At 39.9% G+C, this 9,919-nt stretch overlaps 2 protein-coding genes across 2 annotated transcripts; one reads left to right on the plus strand and one right to left on the minus strand.

The window, feature by feature from the left end:
* The first annotated feature begins 1,267 nt into the window (after nucleotides 1-1,267).
* On the plus strand, nucleotides 1,268-6,470 carry LOC119334067. Its single transcript, XM_037606730.1, has 4 exons — nucleotides 1,268-1,350; nucleotides 5,633-5,880; nucleotides 5,962-6,080; nucleotides 6,387-6,470. The coding sequence occupies exons 1-4, from the start codon at nucleotides 1,268-1,270 to the stop codon at nucleotides 6,468-6,470; spliced, it is 534 nt and encodes a 177-aa protein (XP_037462627.1).
* Nucleotides 6,471-8,890: 2,420 nt separating this feature from the next.
* Nucleotides 8,891-9,292, minus strand: LOC119334068. Its single transcript, XM_037606731.1, has one exon. It carries the CDS (start codon nucleotides 9,290-9,292, stop codon nucleotides 8,891-8,893), a length of 402 nt encoding a protein of 133 aa, XP_037462628.1.
* Nucleotides 9,293-9,919: the final 627 nt, after the last annotated feature.

Consider the following 9,919-nt stretch of genomic DNA (forward strand, 5'->3'; position numbering starts at 1 on the left):
TTTTGAAAAAAACAAAAGAAAATGATAAAAACTTCAAAAAATAAAATCCTTCAAGACGTAGTTATATTACCACATCTAATAGTTAGGAAAATTAAAAAACTTAAATTTGGACATATTTGCAAATTTTTAGAATCCTCATATTCTTAAATAATTATTCAAGAATATTAGTGTTACTAAATAATTATTTCATTTTTTAAATTTTGGTCAAATCTGGTCAAACTACTTATTCAAAAAATATTAGTGTTACTAAATAATTTTTTTTACAATAATAGTTTCAAACTCAAACAGTGAAACGTGTGACTTCATGCTCACGCTAAACTCAGATTAATAGGCTTGACATCTTAAAAGAAATGTGTTAATTCATGACAGATTTCTGGTGACGTCTTCGTAAACCGTCATGGACCAAGAAGATGTAAATGGGATCCAGAACGGTAGCCCTTTTGTGATGGACATCGAGGGACCGTCACAGAAACCGTCATGGATCGAACACTTGGGCCTAGTCGGGCTTAGTGTTTTTTTTGTTTATACTGTATTGGACCGTCATGGATAACTCCTGCTGATATGTCATATATGTGACCCACATGTTAGTCACATGTAGTCAACAACATAAATACAAGAAAAGATAAACCAAAACTTATGGAGCGCGCTCGCGAGAAACAAAGTTTTAAGTCGCCGGCGCGGGGAGTCAAAATTTTTGAGACCGCCCATTTTTTTGCGATGGAGACCTGCCCATTTTAACCCTCATTCCCCTCCCCCTTCTCCCATCTCCTGCACGAACCATCAGCCGCCGCCACTCTATGCTCCTCGCGTCGCTCTAGGTCGGCACCGGCGGCGCCGGCGCTGAACCACCCCGCGTCGGTCCCCTCCCCATCTATCCCGGGTTGTTCGCTTCCCCATCTATCCCAAGCTGTTCGCTTCCCCATCTATCCCACGCCATGCCCCTCCCCATCCAAATCGCGTCCTTGAGATAGGTCGGCCCAATGTCGTTCGAGCTGAGGCAGCAGTGGCGGCGGCGGTACCGACTGTCGGGTTTCGTAGTCCCCGAGGTCACTGGCGACGGGCGCGGATCTAGCTCCATCTAGCGGCGGGCGCGGATCCAGCTTCATCCGGGGGCGGGCACAGATCCAGCTCCATCCAGCAGCGAGCCAACATGAGTGAGGAATCACCCTACCCCCACACGCTTCTCCTCATCTATTTGTTCATATGGTTTGAGTTATTACACACTTTCTTATTTGGGTTGGGGGATCTGCAGGTCAGTATCGTGGGGATGGTCAGCGGCAAGCCTGAGCGGAACATGGACGTGTCCTTCACACTCGACGACGGCACCGGCCGCATCTATTTCATCAGATGGTGAGTGCAGCTTGGCAAATGGCTTGCTTGTACTTGAGTTCCAGATGTATTTTAGGGAACAGCTTTATACTTTTGTTTGGATTCCATTGCTGTATGTTGGCTGTGGGATTTGTCCAATGTCGCAACTTCAATCTTCACTAGATGGAAATGTTGTTGGCTATTAATACGACAGTGCAAGAAATCCAGTAATGGGAATTAAACCTGCAGGTTCTTAACCAACTCTATTTAATTCAGTAATTGAGTTCCAAGCTGGTCGTGGTTTCCTCATAGACTAGCGATTAATTCATCATCCTTGGATAAACGGGTTGTCCTCCCGCCTAAAAATAAAGAAAAAAAACTGCACGCCACCTTCTGCCTGTTCTTGCACTCTTGCCTCCCAAGGCCGAAATTAAATCGACTCTCCTGTATTCACTGCTGTTGCCAGGAAGCCACACACCCTCAAGGGCAATAGGTAAATTTTATGGATGTTGTGATATCAATGTTTGGCACTGCACATCTGTACAAAACAATCACAGTAATATTTGGCACTGCACATCTGTCTATGGCTGGCTTGCGAGACGAGGGTGATTGTATTGATTTCTTCCTCTGTTTGGCACTCTTTGTCTTTTGCTGTCACTGGGATAGTGGGTTATTCCTCCCTTATTCTTCTCTGTATCTAATTTAATCTTTAAGTTTTGTATTCATATGGTTGCAAACAATGCCTGGTGTGTTGTATGTAAACAATGGAATTGTTACTTCAGGCTTCACATCCTAACATGGATGAGAGCACATCTACATCCTACTGTACTCATTGTTTCTCTAGCATGCTAATCTTTGTCTAAGTTCTTTTGTTTTGATCAAATAGGTAACAATACATAGTGAAACTCTTGAAACGAACTTCATTATTGCGTTGATGTCTTATTTAATTTTAAATTTACCTGAGTTCTTAATATAGTGGTATAAATAATCCTACTGTTTTCCTTTCTTCTTTGGGTTTGCAAGCTAACTGTTTAATTGATGCCGAGTTTTTTCGCTTATTATAGCAGAGGCAATGGATTTTCTACTGTTGTCTTTCCGGAAATGTGTGTACATAGGATTGCAATCTCAAGGGATGATGGAAGCGAAGATTGTGTGTTTTTCTTTAAGATTAGTTGATATATCATTTTTGCTCCAGATTTAGGACTGTTTGACCTGCTACATAGTGCATTTGTTCAGTCTCACAATTTCTGTGTTATTACTAGCATATTCTCTACTTTTTGGTGTTAAGTCACACCACGTCATTAGTCAAAGCATACTGGAAAGAATTGTTAATCAATGGTGTGCTAAGCTAAAATAAAATGTTATGCATAGAATGAGAACTAAAGAAAAAACGAGATCTATGTATATTCCCTTGAATTATTTACTTTATACGTTTTCATGTGAGGGCTCTTTACAGGAAGAAACTGGTTGGTTTAGAAAATTGTGTTAATATTTTTTTGCATATAATTAACTAACGTTTACATTGTTAACATGATACTAGTTTAGTTGGTTCATTGTCATGTACCCTTTTTAGTATCTTTCCTTGGATTCATTTTATTGTGAAGACAATAATCAGGAAGTGGCATGTATAAAATTTCAAGTGCCGATTATACAGCATAAAAATTTCAAACTATAGTTTTTATTAGTCACAAAGTATAGAGAAAATAGGTTTACTAATTTATTGTCATTAAATAAAGCTGTGTTGACAATGAAAATATGTAGCTGAATTAGGAGGAATAAAAACATGCTAAGGAAATGTGTTTCGTATATCTGTTATGCTGCTTTCTCTCAATTCTTTATGCTGATTCATGTAAATTGAACAATGGCAGCCCTTTGTGATTTTTGGACTTTGAGGAACATATACAATTGCGTGCCACTGTGCCTTGTATCCCATCTCATATTGAAGGGTGGGCAGAGATAATTATGCACCTTGTATGCCATGAAGGCTAATCACTAAATGAGGGAATGCCTGCATTTTTTTCTTCAAACATATGTTACTGTTCTTCACAATTCATAGGTGTGCTTAATCTAGATGTGAAGGTTGTGGTCTGAAAGCATTAGACTAAATTTGAACCATTAGTTTCATCTTTGTTCTAAGGTGCTTAACTGAAGTTCTCTTATGCTCGCGAATATTTTATCTTTGTAAAGAATTCTACTGTTAGAATAATGAGATCACTACGTGGATCATGTAATTGCCTAAAATGTTCTTGCCTTTGAGTGTTTTTTACATGCAAAAAGAAAGTTTATTGATAGAGATTAGCTTTAATTGATGAAGAAAGTATGCCTCCGGTATTGCAATTTTCATGTTTTGTTAACTATGAATATAAACTTGACTTTTTGGCTAATCCTTATCACTACATGTAAACTTGACTTTTTGTTGTACTTGATAAATATGAAATGATCTGTCCATCCTTTGTTTCAAAATGATGTTGACTTTTATATGTTTGGATGATAAAATCTCACATTTATAGGACAAAACTTTTAACTTGTAAATATTCTGGTTTTTTTAATCTGTTTTGCCCCCATTTTCATGGTACCTTAATGTAGTAGTGGTGTGTCCATCGGATGCTTGCTTGGAAAATCAACTAATATTATTACTCTTTGGATGCTTTCTTGGAAAATCAACTAATATTATTACTCTATATTCGTTTAGCAGCTGACTGTTATTACTTATTGTAATTTTGGTATGTGTTTTGGATTTTATGCAGGTTTTGTGTTACCGAAGATTGAAGTTCTGGTCCAAATAGCTGCCTGCAAGCGATGGTGTGTAATGTCGGAGATTAAAATCAGCTAGTGGTGCATTTTTACATGGAAGTCATGTTACTTGATTTTTTAAATGCTTATCGTGCTTTCTAGATTTGTGATGTCTTCATATTAAACTTTGTTCTTTGAAATCAGACCAGATTGTTGGAAGTTTTGTACTGTCATGTATACAAATGCTATTTTTGGATGAACATAATTTGGTTTTCTTGTTATAAATTGTACTGCGTCAAGAAAACGAGCTTGACTAGAGAAGGGGCTAACAGGTTATACTCAAAAAATAGGCTAGCTAATGGGCAGGACAAAAATAAACAGCTAATGGGTTTGGCAGGATTGAAATTATTGTGCCAGAACCCTAATTGGGCTGGTTACTACATGGGCCATGCTGGTCTCCACGTCAGATCCACGTGGATGCCATGCTAGTTCTATGTTGCTTCTAGATTATGAAAATCCATGACGGTTTGCTCCGTCACCAAGGTTTGGGCCTAGTTTGGGCCTGTGGAAGACCCATGACGGTCAAGAGCCGTCATGGAAGGTGCGGTGGCAAATTATGCCACGATATACATGACAGATTTGTAATCCGTCGTGGATGTGCACACATGACAGTTTATGGGTAATCCATGACGGACTAGTACCGTCATGTATTAACATGTTTCTTGTAGTGTTACTATTGTCAGAAAAACAACAAGTGCAGACTTGGAAACGAGGGGGGATAGAACCCGGAAGTTAAGCGTGCTCAGGCTGGAGTAGTGAGAGGATGGGTGACTGGCTGGGAAGTTAGATGATTTGGAATGATGAGGGGTGATTAGAGATTAGAGGTTAAATTGAGCAGTGATGAGGGATGATTAGAGATTAAACTGTAAAATAATTCAGAAATTTGAAAATTGGATTTTTTTTAAAAAATCGACAAATAAAAATTTCATAAAATTTTCTTTAGTCCCGGTTGGTGTTACCAACCGGGACTAAAGGTGAAGCTCCAGACAGCGGCCACGCGGAGGGCCTTTAGTCCTGGTTCGTAACAGAACCGAGACTAAAGGGGGGAGGCTTTAGTACCAACCCTTTAGTCCCGGTTCCAGAACCGGGACTATAGGCCCTTTGGAACTGGGAATCAGTGATAACAAGTTCATTCGTTCATGTAGTAGTCTCATGTTTTGCAATTTCGGAACAGAAGGAGTTCAATAAGTTTTTCTTATGGATATCAGTTATCTACTAGCACCAAATCCCTTCAGTTTACTTAAATTTCGCAATCCTGTTTTATTTGCATGTGTTTGTAGTAGAATAAACTTCACATCACCGCAAGAGAAGCTAATTTTCTTCCGGGTATGCATCTATCTTCGTACATTATAACAAGTTTACTTAAATTCATTTTAGTATTATATACATGTATATTCAAAGTCTGCCAAAATATCCTCATTACCTCATGTGGTGTTGTACGTGTGTTTGCGACTTTGCGTGCCAAAGAGGGGTAATGAACTTGGTGGTTCATAGTGCTTATGGTGTAGTTTTTCTTGATTCTGTGGGACAGCAAGTTGAAGGGGCCACTACATAGGGCTGGATACTTCTTAAATCGATACTACTACTATGAAAACAAGAAGCAAATTGAGTTAGATGGATCATTTGAAGCTGGGCTTGTAACTTGCATGGAAAAAATGGTTGAAGATGTTGTCCTTCAAGACAAAATCAATGATGAGCTTGTGGCATATCGAAAGGAACAGGGGACATTTGGAAGAGAAATTGCCAAAAGGCAGCGGAGAAACAAAAGCTTTGATCCAGGTGCATATTCACATTTTTATCAATTCTCAAATCTGATCTTACAATGGTTTATTAACTATGGTTTTATACTTTTGAATGAAGCTCAATGGTGGTCCAGTCATGGGTCAGATTCACCAAATCTCAGAGTATTGGCGATGCGGATTTTGAGTTTGACATGCAGCTCCTCCGCTTGTGAGAGGAATTTTAGTGTTTTTCAGCAGGTAAGAAAGAAGTACAATTTATCCTGTTCTCAACTTCTCATATTAGTGCCCTTGAAAAATATTTGCCTATGCTATGCTAGCAAACTTAATTTGTTCTCAACTTCATAGAAGTGTCCTGTTGTCCGTGTTGTAAATGTACGCAATCCTGGTGTTCGTGTTGCTTGATATGAATTGATGGCTGGTTTGTGCTGTACAGTGTATAACTTTCCTTGATGTAGAATATATTTCCTTGCTTCCTTACTGTGATAACATATTTGTTTCCTTGCAAACTTGCCATGTTGCTTACTTGGTTGCTGTTACCTATAGATTCACACAAAGAAACGCAACAGGCTGCTTCATAATAAAATGAGAGACCTTGTTTTTATCAAGTTCAACTCCAAACTCAAATAAAAGAGAAAGATGAAAAACAGGGACCCGATTGTGGACCACACATTTGTAGATGTTGTAGAAGATGAAGATAATGAGTGGATCACAGGTATTGTGCCTCATGAACCTGATGAAGTTGTAGAAGTTGCAGCATCAACATCACAAGGAGCTGTTGGTGCATCAAAAAGAAAGAGAGCGTCCCAATCTCGCCCTCGGAAGAAGAAAAAACTGCTCCCTGTTTTTCGTGAAGATGAGTTGGAGTCAGCTAGTTCTTCTTCTGAATCGGAAGATGATGCCATGCATTCACCATCTGGTTCATCAAATGAGAGTGATTCTGAATAATTTCCAAGTTGTCGCTGTATTGTATTGTTTACTTGTTGGCTTGTTGCCTTGTTGGCTAGTTCATCTTTAAACTGATATGTTGTACTATTGTCGTCCTATGGCAGTTGTTGTTGCCCTTCTAGTTTTTTGGACAAGTAATTTCGCATGTGTCGCTATGGACTGCTGTATTGTTATGTTCTCCATCTAGTTCATCATAAAACTACTATGTTGTATTGTTATTGTTGTTCATCTTAATTAGTTATGCATGTATGGCTCCTGAAAAAAATTATTAGATGTTGAAATCCTTATTTTCTGGTATATATTTGGCTTTTTTTTTTAAAACGCTATTTTGAATATAGCACGCTATAGCATGCTATAACTTGTATAGCATTTGGAGAAGGGCCACGCTATTTTAAATAGCACGCTATTCAAAACATTGGTTTGCGTGCCAAAGAATTTATGGTCCTCAATGTTAATTTTTGTCCATAACCATACATCTAATTATTGTTGGAATTGGAATGAAGCTTTGCAGATTGCATATCTTACTATAGTTGTTTCACTGGTTTGTAAAGCTTCCTGTAATTTCATTAAGTATGACAGTGACTTCTTATATAGTACATCCTTTCCGGTTTATAGGCTCAATTTCAAAAATCTCACCAATCAAGGTAGATGATGAGTGGTGGAATAATTTTTGTAGTTTGCAAAAGCACTCAATTAGTGTGCCCATTTTCTTCACAAAATTGTGTTTCCAATGCATTAATTGCAATGCATGCATGAATAAACTACATGCATTGGTCAACTTTCTCTTAATCCTCGCATGCAATGATTTAATGTACCTTGAAATCTGAATATGTGATGGGAAACAATCAAATTGAGACATATAAATTGGGAAATCTAAAATTTTGAGATAAGCCCTATAACCGAAAAGGAGGGAGTATTTTGTAATAGTGATTTATGTGAGCTCAAAAACATCCCACCTGGGTGATAAAATAAATTTTCTTTCATACCTCTTTATTTATCCTTTAGAATATACATCATGAATTTTTAAAGTTTTGCACAATAACTTCCCGCAGCAACGCGGGGGGCATTTATCTAGTTAAGTATACATATCACTCATTATGTTTGACTAGTTGTCAACTCGTGCCACTGCACGGGCTAGTAAGAAAAACATAGATTACCTAGGGCTCTGTGTAATACCTTTTGTGGATGAATTCTTTAGCTGTTAGAATGTAGGGATTATAGAGAACTATGTTTGGTGTAATAGTTTGGGATGATTTCCATGTAGAGTACGTGTGAATGTGAAGTCCTACATATATTTTTGCAAAAAGAAGGTACGTGTGTGTGAAGTCCAACGTTTTATATTTAGAGATTTCTGTATGAACTACAAACGGGTTTACATTGACATTTTTAAAGTGTAAATTAACTTATTTTCCTCTGTATGTAGTACATATTGAAATCTCTAAAAAGCTTTATATTTAGGAATGGAGGGTGTATAAACCAGATATGAGAATGCACTGACTAATCACGACCATCAAATTTGTTGATTAAACAAAGAAATTATTTCATAGATTAGCGGGGGAGCTTTATCACACCTGTGTCCGCGGACTGTGCGCAACATCCCCATTCACCTTGCATAAACTATGTGTTGGAGTAATCCAACACCTTCGTGTTTTTGTGTATATATGATGGATAGTCGGTGCAGAATCGTGTATCTTCATAGGGAACACTTAAAAGTTCTTCAAGATAATCCAAAACTTTTAAATGAAAGTCATAATTGACGCCTATATGATAGCTTTTCGGCCATATGCTCCCATCCTTAACGGGCGCGTTTGGTTGCTCGCATCATTTTTACGCACTTGGCATACTTGTTCCACTAGGGCCTGATTGAGCATATGCAGGCAAAATCATCATATGCATGTTGATTGCTTGCATATGCATGTTGATTGCTTGCCTGCATATCATTTCTCTCTGCATCATAGCAACGTCTCTACGCATGTGTTTGGTTAGTCGCATTATCTCTGCTCATACGATGCACGTTCTTTGGTTACATATGAGCATAGAGTTATGGTCATTTTGTATCCTACTTGGTGAGCTTATCCACTACTAATACACCTTACACACGATCACACTGAGCACACAAGCTTCATAACACTGCAATGGCGATGAACTGGACGAAGATAATGAAGTTCTTCAGCCATGCCAGGTGTTGCCGCGCGCCCGCGCTTGTGCGCCATGCCACCCACATCAGGCACCTTGTCCTCGGGCCCCTCGGGCATCCGAGCAGCAGCCTTTGATGGCGGGGAGGCGCGGATAACGGTGGAGGCATTGCGGCGGAGCCTGCCAACGGGGCGCTTTTGCTTGTGTGCGTTCCGGTACTGGTGGCCGCTGAGCCCTTGGAAGGTGAGGAACCTGCGGTCGCAGTAGGCGCAGAGGAAGAAGGGAGGCGCCGCTGGCGCCACGCCCACGGCGGCGGGCAGGGTGAGCTCGAGGCTTAGCTCGTCATCCGGGTTGCTCGCTCGCTCCATTGTACTCGCTCCTGGTGGTTGTGCGTCGTATTCGCATATGGCTGTGTGAGCTGAGCTAGCGATGTTAAAATCTGGGGAGCACAAATGGCCAAGTGAGTCCTGGAGGCACAGGCAGCTTGGACGGCAGGGGTGTGGTGCTAATTGAATTGCGCTAGGGACAGTTGTCTACAGTGAGGTCCAGGGCGCAGACGTACGGACCCCACCCGCGGTATCAGCTGGTTGGTGTACGCCCATAAATCCGAATGCAGGCCTGGCAGACTGTCTGCATGCATGGCCCAACAAGATTCCTTCGGTCTCAAAGAAACTAGGGAAAGGTTAACATCTGGTGCAAGGTTCGTGTCCGCGCACACGAGGCCTTCACATACAACACGTATCCCGTCTTTTGCGGGATCTGATTATCTTTTTTGTGCGATTGCCCGGTCCACAAGCGACGAGGGGACTTAATAGACAACGTCTGTAGTAGATCTTTCACGATGTCAACCGGGTCCCGTTTAATCCCGTTTAAACCCATTATATAATCCAATAGTTTAAGTTTTTTTCTAGGAAAATGAACTAAGGAGCTAGGTAAAGTTAACTAAACAGGACTTGCGGACACCATTTATTTGCCATTTACACGACTTGGGGAGT

This window comes from Triticum dicoccoides, chromosome 7A, assembly GCF_002162155.2.
Source record: "Triticum dicoccoides isolate Atlit2015 ecotype Zavitan chromosome 7A, WEW_v2.0, whole genome shotgun sequence".
In the NCBI taxonomy this organism is placed as follows: domain Eukaryota; kingdom Viridiplantae; phylum Streptophyta; class Magnoliopsida; order Poales; family Poaceae; genus Triticum; species Triticum dicoccoides.

Excerpts from the sequence above, each read along its gene's own strand:
- LOC119334067 (XM_037606730.1), top strand. The coding sequence starts at position 1,268 with ATGGTCAGCGGCAAGCCTGAGCGGAACATGGACGTGTCCTTCACACTC. Across the intron at positions 1,351-5,632 it reads CGCATCTATTTCATCAGATG|CAAGTTGAAGGGGCCACTAC; the intron begins GTGAGTGCAGCT and ends TCTGTGGGACAG. Across the intron at positions 5,881-5,961 it reads AAACAAAAGCTTTGATCCAG|CTCAATGGTGGTCCAGTCAT; the intron begins GTGCATATTCAC and ends TTTTGAATGAAG.
- LOC119334068 (XM_037606731.1), bottom strand. The coding sequence starts at position 9,292 with ATGGAGCGAGCGAGCAACCCGGATGACGAGCTAAGCCTCGAGCTCACC.